The 17,716-nt window shown below is 41.2% G+C and overlaps 1 protein-coding gene across 1 annotated transcript; it reads right to left on the bottom strand.

Annotated features, from left to right (window-relative positions):
• Positions 1-814: 814 nt before the first annotated feature.
• Positions 815-16,838, bottom strand: LOC135517640 (activated RNA polymerase II transcriptional coactivator p15-like). The gene is made up of 5 exons (XM_064942133.1): positions 16,652-16,838; positions 14,554-14,635; positions 11,462-11,590; positions 1,591-1,699; positions 815-1,203 (listed from the first exon to the last, which is right to left on the bottom strand). The coding sequence occupies exons 2-5, from the start codon at positions 14,632-14,634 to the stop codon at positions 1,124-1,126; spliced, it is 399 nt and encodes a 132-aa protein (XP_064798205.1). The 5' UTR covers position 14,635; positions 16,652-16,838; the 3' UTR covers positions 815-1,123.
• Between the last annotated feature and the right edge of the window lie 878 nt (positions 16,839-17,716).

Genomic DNA, 17,716 nt, shown 5'->3' with positions numbered 1-17,716 from the left:
GCAGATGAGCAGGAGAAGGAAGGACCTCTGAGTCTGCCAATTCATATATTATATTCCTTCTTGGTTCCTCTTTTATCTGTATTTATACCATTCTCTTGTAAATATGCTTTTAATAGATATGATGAAATTGGGATATATCTGGAGAACAGTTAAACATCCTCATTTACAAGCTGACATACAGAAGTGATACAAACTACTGTAATAATAGCGTCATAGCAGCACCCACTCATAGCACGCACTCCAGTGGGTTTAGCTCACTGGCCACCCCCAAAGCCAGTTCCTCCTTTGGTCGCCTTTCCTTCCTCTGCTGCCAATGACTGGAACGAACTGCAAAAAAAATCACTGAAGCTTGAGACTCATATCTCCCTCACTAGCTTTAAGCACCAGCTGTCAGAGCAGCTCACAGATCACTGCACCTGTACATAGCCCATCTGTAAACAGCCCATCTATCTACCTCATCCCCATACTGTATTTAATTATATTGCTCCTTTGTACCCCAGTATCTCTACTTGCACATTCATCTTCTGCACATCTACCATTCCAGTTTTAATTGCTATATTGCAATTACTTCACCACCATGGCCTATTTATTGCCTTTAACACCCTTATCTTACCTCATTTGCACTCACTGTATATAGACTTTTTGTTTTCTTTTTTTTCTACTGTATGTTTTGTTTATTCCATGTGTAACTCTGTGTTGTTGTATGTGTCGAATTGCAATGCTATATCTTGGACAGGTCGCAGTTGCAAACGAGAACTTGTTCTCAACTAGCCTACCTGGTTAAATAAAATAAAAACATTTCAACAAAATGTAGTCCCTTTAAATGGCTTTTATTGATTACTTATTATAGCAAACCCAATAAGACACAAACACACATACAGCTACATCTGAAGCACTCAACAAGCATAACATACATTGGGTTTTCAAACACAGCACAAGAAGTAAACAGAAACTTAAAGCTTAAAATATACACAATGTTGTCTTGGTCGGTCACTTAAAAAATGTGGGTCACTTCCTTTAAAAATGTTTCAATAACAATATAAAAAATGGTGGCAAAGTTAAGAACAAAAACAGAATGTATGGTTGTGGATGGTAAATCCCAGGCAGCCAGAGGCCTCCTCTCTTATATCGCCTTCACAGCGTCGTCGATCTCAGAGATTTGATCCTTCAGCTGGTTCCACTGCTCTGGGTTTAGTGAGATACCTGGGCACGGAACAGAGGAAAGTTAGACAGAGGAAAGTAAACTGATCTAGGTTCAGTTAATGAATCCAGAAAAGTAGCATCACTGGGCTTGATGTCAAATATGACATCTGGGTACCACTGTATCTCGGAACAGAGGTGGAAAAATACACATAGAAATGATAACACTGATAACACACATAACATTTGTTATCCTTTTAAAATGTTTGTAAAGGGCATATGGATTTGATAAATCACCAATAATCCGTTTTAACTCATTGTTTGAAGCACCGAAACGACGATAAAACTATTTCAACCAATGATTCGTCATTCCAAATCCATATGTGTGTTTGTAGAGTGACGGCATGACAGTGGGCTCAGGGGCCAGGGTTCTGCTGTGACAAATCTTACCTTTCCTGCCCGGCTTCATCTCTCCCTCCTGGTCCATCCAGTACTCGCGGATGTCAATCAGACACTTGCCTTTGAATTCACGAACACTCACATACCTCATCTTCCCAATCTGAAATAATAAAAAAAGATGCATGTGAAGACAACCATATCGCAGACCTTCCAACTTTGAATAATTTTTATGAGTACCACATCAGCGCCCCCCTCCAGCCCCATGCGTGCATTACCCACACAGCTAAAATCATAGGCATATGCACTCTTTTTATTGACCTAATAATGATATAGGCAGAAGACTGTCTCAGCAGGAACGGTAGCCTACAAGGTGACCGTATTACCGCCACATCGGCAGTCAGGAGTCAAGACCTCAGTCAAATTCCATGTGACCATTCAGCTCGGATGCCTCCGATGCTCATTAGTAGCCTAGCAGACGGGCTAACGGACAGTTGCTAATGGCCGGTACTCAGCACTCCATTGTCCCTCTAATCGCTCTGGCATCAATGCAAATGCGATTGAAAATCATATCAAACTCTTCATGAGAGCCCAGGCTTTCAAAGTTGGAGCGGAATAGGATCACCTGTTGCGCAGGGAGAGCCAGCTCCTCATAGGTGGTTGATGCACGGCATAAAATGTTCCCGCTGCGCAACATATCTATAGGCTATGCAATTGAGTGAGAAACACTTTTGCTGGCCTCTACTAAAAAGAGGGTCCCATCAGCTTTCGATAGGCTAGGACAATATTTATTTCTCAACTTTCCATATGCTAAGCACATTGCTTTGCTTTTACAACCGGAGTTGCCTACCTGGCTGAGAAAAGCATCCTCCATTTGTTATTTAAGTGCATAAGGTTGACATGTATTCCCCCCCCCCCTTCCCCAACAAGTGCATGACAATGGTCCACTCGAAATCAAAACTAACCTCACAGATATTATTTAGTATGTGTAAAGACAAGATTAAATTGAAAATTGGTTTTGAATGGCGAGAATATGATCACTTGTGATCGATGCACAGAGCATACATTTTTTGGGGACGACTTCAAAAAAAAAAAATCATAGTCTCATTCATTATGTAGCCTGGCCCATAGGCCTAAATGTTTTGTATCACAACTGAAGTGGCCAAATAACTCCATACGTATCCTACATGCCTAGGACCCCTGGAGCATGGTTGGAGAGCACAAAGCCCACAGAGCCTAGTGAGTTCTGACAGGCCACTATTTAATAAAATCATATCCCAGCTTTCTCTATTGCGAAATTATTATAAATTAAGCACATTAATCTGCTTTACAAACAGTGTAGCCTATTAGGCATATAGAAAAAAGTTACTGCATGTAACCTACATTTCGCTATGCGAGTGCAGTCTATGGACATATTGTTTTGTGTGTGGGCAGTTCTAACTCAAAAAGAAATCCACACATGCTGTGTATCGGGCTCCCGAGTGTCGCAGTGGTCTAAAAACACTGCATCTCAGTACAAGAGGTGTCACTGCCGTACCTGGTTCAAATCCAGGCTGCATCACATCCGGCCGTGATTGGGAATCCCATAGAGCGGCACACATTTGTTCCATATATTATTATTTGTGTACATTTTTTATTTAACCTTTATTTAACTAGGCAAGTCAGTTAAGAACAAATTCTTATTTACAATGACGGCATACACCGACCAAACCCGGACGAAGCTGGCCCAATTGTGCACCGACCTATGGGACTCCCAATCACAGCCAGTTGTTTTACAGCTTGGAATTGAACCAGGGTGTCTGTAGTGACATCCCAAGCACTGAGATGCAGTACAACTCTGCGCAACTCAGGAGCACGTAAAGACCAGATTATTACGTAAAAGACCCGATTCAATTGAGAATATTGCGTGTGAATATTATCAAGTGCTTGTCAAATTGTGAATGGGACTGATGAAGTGTGTGCAGCCTGCACAAGAAACAGAGCAGAGCAGTTCCCTTTCACTAAACTTTTTTTTTTTTTTATCATCATTTGTCGCATCATGCAGTCTTAGAATGTATTAGAAACCCAAACATTTTGCCTGAGGTTTGTATCATAACAAAAGCTCTGTAAAATAAATAAAATTAAGCATATAGGAGGACCTGTTTGTTAACCGCTCAACACAGAATAGCCACGTGCGCACACACTCCCTCAGAAATCATTTGGGGGGGAAAATATCCTCTCTATTTTATTCAGCTATGTTCATTGTATTTGTCTTATTAAAAAATATAAAGTAATGCCACAGGAATTCTAAGCAAATCGTGTCTACTAAATGAACTAGTGTAGCCCACAGCCATATGGCATAGCCAGTGCCTAACAATGACACAATGACAGTTCTTAACATAATGACAACTCAGAATATGCTATTCTGTTCTTCAGAAATAGGCTACATTTTGTCATATCATAAAGTTTCTTTATCCCTGCCTAAAATAAATATTGGATGATGGTGTAGGCTATATTAAACGGAAGCCTACTTCTTTTTTAAATTGATGTAGGCTTGATGTTCCAGAGGTCCGCACCAGTGGCTCCGTAGGCTATGCGTGGAAGCTAAACATGTTTATGTTAGTTAACGGTCAATTTCCATGAGACCGGCAGTTATTTGAAAGACAATCACTGGTTGACAAAATTTCATGACCGCCACAGACCTGGGCTACACTCTTAGAAAAAGGTTCCAAAAGGGTTCTTCAGTTGTCCCCATAAGGAGAAAGCTTTTTGGTTCCATGTACCTGGAACCAGACGGGTTCTACCTGGAAGAAAAAAAGCTTTCTCCAATGGGGACAACCGAATAACCCTTTTATGTTCAAGAGAGCAACTTTTTTTCTAAGAATGTATATAGACTTATGGGTACTTGGTAATTGGCTGACCTTCAGTAGCTAACTAGAAACATGTTTAAAAATGTACAAATCAGGGTTCTCCCTCTGATTTAGGACTACAGTTAGTTAGGGGGGGGGAGGTCCGGAGGGTGTCCGTCAACTTCCCCCTCAGGTAGTTGGCGCATTTAGCATTTTTGAAAAACCATTAACTGACACTTCCTGAGACCTAGAATCTAAAAATATATCCAACAATGCAGACAGCACTTAAGTCTTGTGTATGATCCTAAAAGAAATTTGAGTTGGTCTCAATTACACTTTTCTATGTCAAATCTTGGCGTAATAATTTCAAATGAATAGGTGCCTTAATGTGGATAGTGACGTGACAAAGGAAACTGTCATCCTAATTTTGTTTGGGGAGAAAATCTGAATAATTCAATTACTGGATACAATGCAGTAGTCTAACTTACTGTAGGCTATTTGGAATATGAAACAACTGAACTAGACCTACTGTATTGTTTCAGGATCTCCATCCCGGACCTAATCCATCAAGTTAGGTTTGACTTCTAGGTTACCATTCATTCAACATGCCTTATTGTCATCAGTGAACTGAAGAGGATCACATCATTAGAAGCCTACTGTTGACATACAGCTACAGTGTATAACGACGACACCAGATCAAGAACTGATGAAATAACATAGGCCTACTAACCTTTAACAGCAACATACTGTCGAAGTCGGAAGTTTACATACACTTTTACACTCAGTTTATCACAATTCCTGACATTTAATCCTAGTCAAAATGCCTTGTTTTATGTCAGTAAGGACCACCACTTTATTTTAAGAATGTGAAATGTCAGAATAATAATAAAGAGAATGATTTCAGCTTTTATTTCTTTCATCACATTCCCAGTGGGTCAGAAGTTTACATGCACTCAATTAGTATTTGGTAGCACTGCCTTTAAATTGTTTAACATGGGTCAAACGTTTCGGGTAGCCTTCCACAAGCTTCCCACAATAAATTGGGTGAATTTTGGCCCATTCCTCCTGACAGAGCTGGTGTAACTGAGTCAGGTTTGTTGGCCTCCTTGCACACACACGCTATTTCAGTTCTGCCCACAAATTTTCTATAGGATTGAGGTCAGGGCTTTGTGATGGCCACTCCAATACCTTGACTTTGTTGTCGTTAAGCCATTTTGCCACAACTTCGGAAGTATGCTTGGGATCATTGTCCATTTTGAAGACCCATTTTCGACCAAGCTGTAACTTCCTGACTGATGTCTTGAGATGTTGCTTCAATATATCCACATCATTTCCCTTGCTCATGATGCCATCTATTTTGTGAAGTGCACCAGTCCCTCCTGCAGCAAAGCACCCCCACAATGCGATGCTGCCACCTCCGTGCTTCACGGCTGGGATGGTGTTCTTCGGCTTGCAAGCCTCCCACTTTTCCTCCCAACATAACGATGGTCATTATGGCCAAACAGTTCCATTTTTGTTTCATCAGACCAGAGGATATTTCTCCAAAAGGTATGATCTTTGTCCCCATCTGCAGTTGCAAACCGTAGTCTGGCTTTTTGATGGTGATTTGGAACAGTGGCTTCTTCCTTGCTGAGCGGCCGTTCAGGTTATGTCGATATAGGTCTCATTTTAATGCTGGTATCGATACTTTTGTACTAGTTTCCTCCAGCATCTTCACAAGGTCCTTTGCGGTTGTTCTGGGATTGATTTGCACTTTTTGTACCAAATACGTTCACTTCGAGGAGACAGAACGAGTCTCCTTCCTGAGCGGTATGGCAGCTGCGTGGTCGCATGGTGTTTATACTTGCGTACTATTGTTTGTACAGATGAACGTGGTACCTTCAGGCGTTTGGAAATTGCTCCCAAGGATGAACCAGACTTGTGGAGGTTTATAATTTTTTCTGAGGTCTTGGCTGATTTCCATGATGTCAAGCAAAGAGGCACTGAGTTTGAAGGTAGGCCTTGAAATACATCCACAGGTACACCTCCAATTGACGCAAATGACATCAATTAGCCTATCAGAAGCTTCTAAAGCAATGACATTCGTTTCTGGAATTTTCCAAGCTGTTTAAAGGCACAGTCAACATAGTGTATGTAAACTTCTGACCCACTGGAATTGTGATACAGTGAATTGTAAGTGAAATAATCTGTCTGTAAACAAGTGTTGTAAAAATTACTTGTCATGCACAAAGTAGATGTCCTAACTGACTTGCCAAAACTATAGTTTGTTAACAAGACATTTGTGGAGTGGTTGAAAATCGAGTTTTAATGACTCCAACCTAAGTGTATGTAAACTTCCGCCTTCAACTTTCTGTGAAGGACGGTATTAGCAGAACAGCTCTCTCTGCCATGTCTGCGGCGGACTGAACTACCGCAACACCGCACGTTTCCTTGCTCGTCAATGCACTCGCGCCTACTACCGTTGCGGAGATCAAAGCATGTGTAGGCAAGTAAGTGTGCTCGCTTAGTTGACTAAACGCTGTAGCTAACTACCTTTGTTGTAATGACGCCTTAGCTAAGGAGCTAAAGACTAAACAATCGTGGTTATGTGCTTAACTAGCACATAAAAATTTAGGAAAATGTATTTGACAGTTAGTTCTCTATTTTGCCTATCCTTTTCTCCTCACACATCACTGGTATCAACGGACAAAGTGGAGAGCTGCCATCCAGCTCGAAGGAGGAAAATAGTGTTAACTCGAAATGACAAGGTTCCAGTTGAACAAAGTTTACTATACCATATGAACACACTACAAGGTAGCCATCGCACACCAGGCTAGGTCCATCAACAGCAAGCCTTCCCGCGCAGGCGCACTCTTGACAGAGTGATAGCCCCGTAATAACAGAAATATGGGGATACTTAAAACATGAACTTAACAGTCTCCCACTTTTCTTTAAAGACAAATAAAACATCAACAGCATCATTTAATGTCCAAGTATTATTCAAGTTCCCCATTACAAATGGATTGTGTGAAAAAGATATTTGTATTACTCAAGCTGCCACTTTCCATTTACTGAGTGCCTATAGGAGCACAAAACCAGATGCTCCTTTTTTAGTCAGACAGTCAGCAAGCTGTTCCTTTGTGGTCGACCACAGAATCCGCTGGATTCTCTGTGCTTGAATAAGTTCCTTGATGCTGCTAATCTCAAGACAAAGTCTTTTCTCTGTGACAGACTTGGTTGACATCACAGCATCAACTAATGAGTAGTTGTCAGTGACACAAACTACCAGGTAGAATGTGCCGTTTGTCTCACCAGTGGTAAGCTCTGAGAACAGAGTTGCAAGTAAGGTAGCATTTCCATCGACAAGAGCAAGTGTTTCTCCAGCAAGTGTGCTTCGGACAACCTTTCTGATCCTTTTTGACCGCCAACAGATAGGTGAGAATCTTCCTCCTCCTTCACCCATTAACACGATTAGATGCCCACCTTGTGCGCCTCCATCTGTAAGCTTCCCTGGGGAAGCATCACTAAACACAACTAGTTTCAAAAAGTAATCTTTTCCAACACGCTGAAACTTTGAAAAAGTCACTTGTTGTGATTTCAGTTGACGAACAACTTTGTTCGCCTCATGAATTGTTTGTACAGTGCCGTGTTTTGTGGTTAGATGCCAAGTTGCAACCATCAAACATTTACATCAGGTCTACTCTGTCTAGCAACCCATAGAATTTGTCCTATCTTTGACCTCAATTGATCAGCTTCAATTCCACAGAGGGGCTCTTGAAGAATCCAGGTGAATGGGTTGAAGATTCTTGATATAGCTCTCCTGTTGCATCAAGTATTGTTCCATCAACTGTCATCAACTCTATGCCAACATAAACATTATGATGCTCCTCACGGCCGACCTGGAAAACAGCTTTGAGGTGTGGAACCACAGTTGTAGCAAAGGTCTGTGAGCCACCCCAGATAAAGTCATCAACATGACAGGCAAGTACTCCAGTCACATTGCAGTCTTGATCAAGTCAACTGAAGACTGTAGGATCCACTTGTGACATTTTTCCACCTGAATTCAGCATGGTTGCCTTGACTTGGTTGTACGAGTAGAGTGATGCATCTGCCAGTCCACACACACACTTTTTTTTAGTTTCCACAGTGTTTCTTCGCTCTTAGCTTCAGGCGGAGGTCGGATGTGAATGTCCCTTGACAGCTTTGTTCCCTGCAAAAATGCAGATTTGATGTCTATGGAATTGAGTTTCCATTTCTTCTGGCAGATCACCAGCATCAGCAATCTGAGTGACTCTGAGGTACATGTCAGTGAGTCTTTTGGGAGTTCTTTAGCAGCCAGCTCCACAAAACCTCTAGATGTGCTTTAGGCACTATTCCAGTTAAGGATTCTTTAAAGGGTACACACCCACCTTGTTGAGACACTTTTGGCTAATGTCTTTGACTTCCTCAAATACTCAATTTTTCATCCAATTACTGAGCTCATCTAGCTTAGCTGAGTCAAATGACACATCCTTTGTTTCAAGTACATCATTTTGAATGTCATTCTGTTTTTCTCAATTTTCCATTGGTTCAATTCTGAGATTATCTACAAGTGACAGGTCAGCTGACCCTGTTATACCAGAAAGTGTAGCTGGTACTGCAAGATGTACCAGTTCTGGTGTTTTCCTTTGGCTTTTCCTGCTCGTCCAATGACGGTTGCTGTATGTGGAATACCACTTTCTCTGTCCAGTTTTCAGATTGGAACAACCACGTTCTCTTAACACGTGTGGCTGTTGTTGAATGTTTTCCTCATTTGAACGCTCAACAGTATTATCTGTGGCATGGCTGAAGGTCTCTGCTCCATTTCCAATGTCAGAGTCAGTGTCCATATCATTGGATGCGACATCTGGAAGGTTTGTGTTTGTTACTGTGTCCTTTTAGTCATTTTTCATTAGGAGACAGAGGGGCTGTTGCTGAGAATCAATCTTGATCATTTACTTTCCGCAATCTTGAGTGATGCACCCTGACGATGGTGCCTCCGTGCCTCACAAATATCAACACACCATCTTGGCCAATGACTACTCCCGGTCCATTTCACTCGACAGTCAACTCGTTTGTAGTACACTTTGTTTCCAGTATCATACTGCTCATCGGTGGGTCGTAGGTGTTTACACAGAGCCCTGCGAATTCTCTCTGAGCACTCTGCTTCGGTGGACGCTTTTCTCGCTGTATGTAGTGCTGAAAGGTGCTGTCCCACCCCCATGCACCCACACTGGTCCCTTCTACTGCTGGTGGCTTGTCAACCAGTACAGAGGGAAGATGGGTTTCTGCCCGAACACTAGTTGCTATGGGCTGTAACCATGAACATTGTGCAGTGAGTTTTCTTGCATTCAAAGCCCAATCTAGGGCTCTTTTACAGTCACATCCATTGCCTTGCTTCACTTATAGCATGATCTCGGTGAGTGTTTGATTGTGTCTCTCCATAAGTCCATTGCTCCATGGACTGTATGCAGCAGTTGTCTTTACTTCCATGTTGAAGTTCTCTGCCATTTCTCTTATTTCATTATTATTGAATTCTCCTCCATTGTCACTGTATAATTTCTGGGGTGGGCCAAGCAAGCACACTTATCCAGGAATGAATGAAGTGCTTGACCATTTCACTGTGTTTCTTTTATTCACAATACTTCCAGCACTGAAGCGTGCGAAGTGGTGGATTATGTGAAGGTACCAGACACTTGGTCCTTGCTCATGTAGATATACAGCCACTGTTTCATTGTACTTGGAAGCCAGTGGCAAACCAACAGCTGGTCTGAGCTTTTTGACATGTTTCACAGCTGCTAAATATCTGCTGTAGAATGGAAATACTCTCATCATCATTATTCCCTGACCTGCTGAGTACTTTCTGAAGGCTGTCAACTGTAGCATGTCCAAACTGTTTGTGAAGCTTTAACAATACTTTGTGTTTTTCTTTGTGTTCATGTTGTCTGTGACTGTCAGAATCTCCATGTGCTCTGTGTCCATTAGTATCTCATTTTTGCATGGACTCTGTGTGATGTCTTTGTTAAAAATGTTGACACATCACTTCCGTGTCATTTTTTTTATGTCTGGTCCCTTCTTGAGGGAAGCTTTGCTTAATTGTAAGGGGATATCTGTAGAGACCACCTCTGTTTCAATGTGACACTTAGTCTGACCAATTTTTGCTGGTATCTTAACTCTCTTGGTAGAATGGACGATTCTCCCATGTCCAAATTTGAAAGCTCTGTTGCTTGGTGTCTCAATCATATTTTGTACCCCTTTCATATTTAGTTCACGGACATAGCTATCAAGCCATTTTGCACCACACACTGTCCGTGTACATGCAGTATCAATCACAGCAGAGCCTAAGGATTCAACTATAAAAATCTCAGTATCGGAAGCAGATTAGTTTGAAAACAGTGTAATGTTACACTGCTCTATCTATGTTTTCACATTTTCCTGTTAGCTTAACTTGTTCATTCAGACTTTAACCCAATGGTAAGTGCTTCAACAAATAGCACATTTTGATCTCTTTCCATATTTGCCCAGTCGATTTGTGCCGGGCAATGGCGCCCCCTTCTGGTTGACTTGAGAACGTGACTTGTTTGCGCCTTTTCTCTGCTGCTCAGTACATTCCGTCTGTTATTGGCGCGACAGACGTAACATTATTATTTAGTGCCGACCTCATTGATGCAAAGGTCAGGCTGGGTCCATCAACAGCAAGCCTTCCCGCGCAGGCGCACTCTTCACAGAGTGAAGGCCCCGTAATAACAGAAATATAGGGATACTTCAAACATGAACTTAACAAATAGTACTGCGACTAGGGGGCGGACGGAGCGGAGAGCTAGAGATTTTTCTCCTTTGCCCGTCCTCCAAATGTCTCAGCTCCAACTGCAGACAGTTGAGTCAAAAACCACAACGTGCAAACTAGAAGCTTATTTTTGCGTATTTGAGTCGTTTTTCATACCCGCATGCTTTGACCTCAAATGTCATCCATGGCATGCAAAAGGTCTGATATCGACATGCAACGAACGTCGCATCTTTTGTACTGGGGATGGACTGACACCGTGTTCCTCTGTGCTGGAGTCTGGTCGAGCAGCAACACAGAGCTCGGATCTCCCTACCTGGAACTTGTTGTCATCCTTGTCCTTGTTGCCGCTTCCCTTGGAGGTTCCACCAGGTTTGGAACTCTCCCCTCCTTTCGGTTTCTTAGCTGCTGGTTTCTCTGGCGCTGCTTGCTTTCTCTTCTTGGCCTACAACAGGGGTTCATTTCCACACATATAAAAATGGACTTTCTCTTCTGAAAGTACAAAAGGCAACCTCTGATTTATAATATGAACTGTAGCAGGTTAGCGTTTTTCGTCATGAATCTTGTTCTGGAGGTCGCTCTGCAGTGGTCACTAGCTGGCAAGGCCACAAAGTCATAAAATCAGAATTTAAGCTTGACCCTAGCCTTAACCCTAACCACACTGCTAATCCTAACACCTAACCATAACCTTAAAATTATGACCAAAAAGCACATTTTTGTTTTCATGAATTTTTACAATATTTTTACTTTGCAGAATGTCCATCTATAGCAGAAATCGCTCAGTTCTGCCTCAAGGACATGACTCATCCCAATAAACGTCAACCTGGTTTGGACTCCCGAGTGGCGCAGCAGGCTAAGGCACTGCATCTCAGTGTGAGAGGCGTCATTACAGATACCCTAGATCAAATCCAGGCTATAACAGGCTGTGATTGGGAGTCGCATAGGGCGGCGCACAATTGGCCCAGCGTCGTCCGTGTTTGGCTGGCATTGTAAATAAGAATGTTCTTAACTGGCTTGCCTAGTTAAATAAAAAAATCTAATATATGCAGCCATATAAAAACCTGGCTTTGAATCTAGAGGTACACTACTGTTTGAAAGTTTGGGGTGACTTAGAAATGTCCTTGTTCTTGAAAGAAAAGCACGTTTTTGCTATTAAAATAACATCAAATTGATCAGAAATACAGTGTAGACTTTGTTAATGTTGTAAATGACTATTGTAGCTGGAAACAGCAGATTTTTTATGGAATATCTACATAGGTGTACAGAGGCCCATTATCAACAACCATCACTCCTGTGTTCCAATGGCACGTTGTGTTAGCTAATCCAAGTTTATCATTTTAAGAAGCTAATTGATCATTAGAAAACCTTTTAGCTATTATGTTAGCACAGCTGAAAACTGTTGTTCTCATTAAAGAAGCAATAAAATGGGCATTCTTTAGACTAGTTGAGTATCGACATTTGTGGGTTCGATTACAGACTCAAAATGGCCAGAAGCAAAGACCTTTCTTCTGAAACTCTTCAGTCTATTCTTGTTCTTAGAAATGAAGGCTATTCCATGTGAGAAATTGACACAAAACTGAAGATCTCGTACAATGCTGTGTACTACTACCTTCACTAAACAGCACAAACTGGCCTAACCAGAAGAGAAAGAGGATTACAAGAGACACCGGTGCACAACTGAGCAAGAGGACAAGTATATTAGATTGTCTAGTTTGAGAAACAGATGCCTCACAAGTCCTCAACTAACAGCTTCATTAAATAGTACCCACAAAACACTAGTCAACATCAACAGTGAAGAGGCGACTCCAGGATGCTGGCCTTCTAGGCAGAGATCCTCTGTCCAGTGTCTGTTTTCTTTTGCCCATCTTAATCTTTTCTTTTTATTAGCCAGTCTGAGATATGGATTTTACTTTGCAACTCTGCCAAGAAGGCCAGCATCCTGGAGTCGCCTCTTCACTGTTTACATTGAAACTAGTGTTTTGCGGGTACTATTTAATGAAGCTGCCAGTTGAGAACCTGTGAGGTGTCCGTTTCTCAAACTAGACACTAATGTACTTGTCCTCTTGCTCAGTTGTGCAACGGGGGGCCTCCCACACCTCTTTCTATTCTGGTTAGAGCCAGTTTGCGCTGTTCTGTGAAGAGAGTAGTACACAGCGTTGTACCAGAGCTTCAGTTTCTTGGCAATTTCTCGCGTGGAATAGCCTTCATTTCTCAGAAAAAGAATAGACTGACAAGTTTCAGAAGAAAGGTCTTTGTTTCTGGCCATTTTGAGCCTATAATCGAACCCACAAATGCTGATACTCCAGATACTCAACTAGTCTAAAGAATGCCAGTTGTATTGCTTCTTTAATGAGTCAACAGTTTTCAGCTGTGCTAACATAATTGCAAAAGGGTTTTCTAATGATCAATTAGCCTATTAAAAATGATAAACTTGGATTAGCTAACACAATGTGCCATTGGAGCACAGGAGTGATTGTTGCTGATAATGGGCCTCTGTAAGCCTATGTAGATATTCCATTAAAAAACAGCAATTTCCAGCTACAATAGTCATTTACAACATTAACAATGTCTACACTGTATTTCTGATCAATTTCATGCTATTTTAATTGACTTTTTTTGCTTTTCTTAAAAAAAAAAAAAGACATTTCTAAGTGACCCCAAACTTTTGAACGGTAGTGTAGATCTGAGCATTTGGAAATATTTGTGTCCTTTTCAGTTCTTTTGACAGAAACACGATGTCTTTACTTTGTGGCTTTGGATTCAACACAGGAGCAGGGGGTGTCTGTTTAAACAATGCCACTTCATATAATGTTTACATACCCTACATTACTCATCTCATATGTATATACTGTACTCTATACCATCTACTGCATCTTGCCATCTTGATGTAATGTATCACTAGCCACTTTAAACTATGCCACTTTTATATGTTTACATATCCTACATTAATCATCTCATATGTATATACTGTACTCTATCCACTGCATCTTGCCTATGCCGCTCTATACCATCACTTATCATATCTTTTTTATGTACATATTCTTATTAATTCCTTTACAGACTCAAAATGGCCAGAAGCAAAGACCTTTCTTCTGAAACTCTTCAGTCTATTCTTGTTCTGAGAAATGAAGGCTATTCCATGTGAGAAATTGACACAAAACTGAAGATCTCGTACAATGCTGTGTACTACTCCCTTCACTAAACAGCACAAACTGGCCTAACCAGAAGAGAAAGAGGATTACAAGAGACACCGGTGCAGTGTGTGTATAAGGTAATTGTTGTTAAGATTAGATTACTCGTCGGATTTTACTGCATTGTCGGAACTAGAAGCACAAGCATTTCGCTACACTCGCATCAACATCTGCTAACCATGTGTATGTGACAAATAAAATTTGATTCGATTTTTACCTTGGTCTCAGCCTCACTGTCTGAGTCACTGGCACTGGCACTGCCAGAAGTAGATGACAGAACTTCCTTTGACTTGGGCATCCTGGGAAAAAAAGATGATGCAATGGCTGAATAAATACCATCCTTTCGTAAGACGTCAATGCACAAGGTTATCAAAAATAAACCTGCATTCCAAAGTGCATGATTTTGTTCTATTGCAGCGTACTAATCCGCTTTATTATGTCTGTTTGTTACTGTGTTAGTAACACTATACAGTAGTTAGCAGATTAATGATAATCAGTGACCTAGTCTATAATGCACTCTTAGAAAAAAGGTGCCAAGTAGAACCATACAGGGTTCTTCGGTTTGTCCCCATAAGGGAACCCTTTTTAGTTCTGGGTAGAACCCTCTATGTGCGGTTCCTCAAAGAGCCACCTGTATATGGTTCTACCAAGAACAATAACCATTTTGTCATCTAAAGGTTCTTCCTAGAACCCTCTATGAACGGTTCCAGCTTTTACTAGCCTTTAAAATTGTATTATTTAGAGCAAAACATTACATTTATCATCAGGCCTTTCATTGAGGACCTAGTCAGATTTGTTTAACTAAACCAAGATAAACCACAGCCTGTCGTTTCAAATGGGAACAAATGAGCCATAGTGGGCAGAACAAGCAGGGAGGTTGGCAGAGTCAAGCACGAGCTAGCGAAATCCTATTGGCGCATTCTAGCATGCATTTCCATATTTCCATTGGGGAACGCCTACTCTGTAACGTGCATGTATGCAATAACTCAATTTGCCTTTGAACTCCTTCTAAACAACCCAACATTGGCAAAGGATAAAGTCTACAAAACTTTGTCCACTCTGTTCATAACATATTGTAGTTTTGGGAAAAGAAAACTGTATTGAGATCAAATGCTTAATTGATGAGTAAATTAACAGATTGTCTGCCTAAATCCATCTCTTTCCATCACTGCCGGCCCCCGGCTTTCCCTTGCTACCATATTTGATAGTGAGTGGAAACGCCAACCGGGTGCTTCACATCTATACATCCAGTGAAATATCTGTCTCATTGTTCTATCCGTGGCCTAGTTATACTCTTAACACAGTGGTGTTCGGAATCTCCTGGTTTACAGGCCACCACAGGCCTTCAAGTCACATTGTGCTGGTTTGCAAAGTGATGTGTAATTCCTATTGGAATCCAGCCAGAGTTAGGATAGCCAACAAGTGGAATTATTAATCAGCCCCAACCTGCATTCAGAATGACTGCCAGGTTAGGGAAGCCTGAATACTGAGACTTCCTCAGTCATCTAAACTGGAACAACCATCTCAGTAACGGGTGCCATAAAACCAACAGATTGGATCAGTTTAGAAAACAGTATGTTCTTTATCTTTGTGTAGCATAAAATGTATTAGCCAATCAATGTACATGCAAAAAAACATATTGTACAGTAAAACAAACAATTCTGAAAATCTTCCTACATGCTGGGAAACATTATAGATGGTTCTATGCGGCACCCTCCATACCTTCCAAAAAACGTCCAAGAACCCTTTCTTCCAAAAACGGTTCTTAGGATGTTAAATGTTTCAGATAGAACACTTTGCCTAACAAAGGATCCTTGTCTTCCAAAAGGGGTTCTGATCAACAATTGTTATTGGTAGAACCCTATCCCCCCGCAAAGAACCGTTTACTACAAGTAAAACCGTTTACTATGATGTAAAACAACTGATGTCGATATATACAGAAACCAACCACATTTCCACTGGACATTTTCCAACCTAAAAAAAAAGAAATGCTACACGGGTTACCTCACGCTGACCCAGATGTCGTCCACGTGACCACCGAATGTGTACATTCAAGTAAATGTTATGGTTATTATTTCCATTTGCAATCTAGAACTGATTCGCTCGAATTATTGCACAGATCGTCGAGTTACTGTACAAAATAGCACGCGAATACTCTGGATAGGTAGGCCTGAATTAACCAAGAATCCAACAATGTATCACGATCAATCGAGTTTGTAAAGCTCTTGCAGCACGGCTACAATGTTGCATTTGGGTTTGCACCATTGTTTGCTCCAGGTAGAACATCTACATAGAAACAACAATACAGTACTTACGTGCAATATTTCACTGTATCAGGCTCGAGGGTCGTGTACGCGGATACTGTGAAGGCGCGAGATAAAGGCCTGCAAATCAATAATTTATTGTCTTGTCAGAACCTGCGCGGTTTACCAAATCTTCCTTTCAAATGAACTGGACGAAGTAAAAACAGCACACGGCTTTCATCCCGTTCATGTGATCTAGAAATCAGCGGCGCAAGTTTTGCTGCAGCTTCGATGCATCTGGGGGTAAACGGTATATTTGTGGGAAATGGGAGTTGTGGGAAATGGTGTTCTCTGATTGTGCTCCTGCTTACAGTTAAAGGCGCTGCATGGTCAATCCTATGTTTTTATTTGACCTTGATTTAACGAGGCAAGTCAGTTAACAAATTCTTACTTACAATGACGGCCTATGAACAGTGGGTTAACTGCCTTGTTCAGGGACAGAACGACAGATGTTTTACCTTGTCAGCTCAGGGATTCTATCTAGCAACCTTTCGGTTACTAGCCCAGCTCTACATTTGGTAACAGTTCAAAACAATAAAAATGCAAACATTTCGCCAATCATTGAAAGTAATAGGGCCTGAATTATTCTATCAATAACCCTGTAATAGAGTTGTAGTAGCAGCACATAAATAATTATTTGGTGGGTGCTTATATTTGTCAAATTTCACACACGTGTATAATATACATGTGTGAATTGGAAATGTTTTTTTTGTTTTTTTTGCGTATTCCAACTCACTCCTAAGACATATTCAGAGAGTGAGGTTACAGCCAGGGTCAGCCATTATCAATGGCGACCTGGGAGTAATTAGGGTTAAGTGCCTTGCTCAAGGGAACATCAACAGATTTTTCACCTTAGCAGCACTGGGGTTTGAACTAGCGACCCTTCGGTTAGTGAACCAAAGTTCTAACAGCTCGGCTACCTGTCATGTTCTGTGAAGTACAGTATATAATATGATACAGTATACTGCGTGATAGCCTTATATTAACTAAAAACACATTTCCTTTGCATCAGTTCATTATAAAACTAAAGGTAAAAAATGATAGCATTTAAAAAAAGAATTAATAAACTGAAGCATG

Source organism: Oncorhynchus masou, chromosome 28 (assembly GCF_036934945.1).
Source record: "Oncorhynchus masou masou isolate Uvic2021 chromosome 28, UVic_Omas_1.1, whole genome shotgun sequence".
NCBI lineage: Eukaryota > Metazoa > Chordata > Actinopteri > Salmoniformes > Salmonidae > Oncorhynchus > Oncorhynchus masou.
The sequence above is the reverse complement of the archived record's forward strand: the minus strand, read 5'-3'. Positions and strand labels throughout refer to the sequence as shown.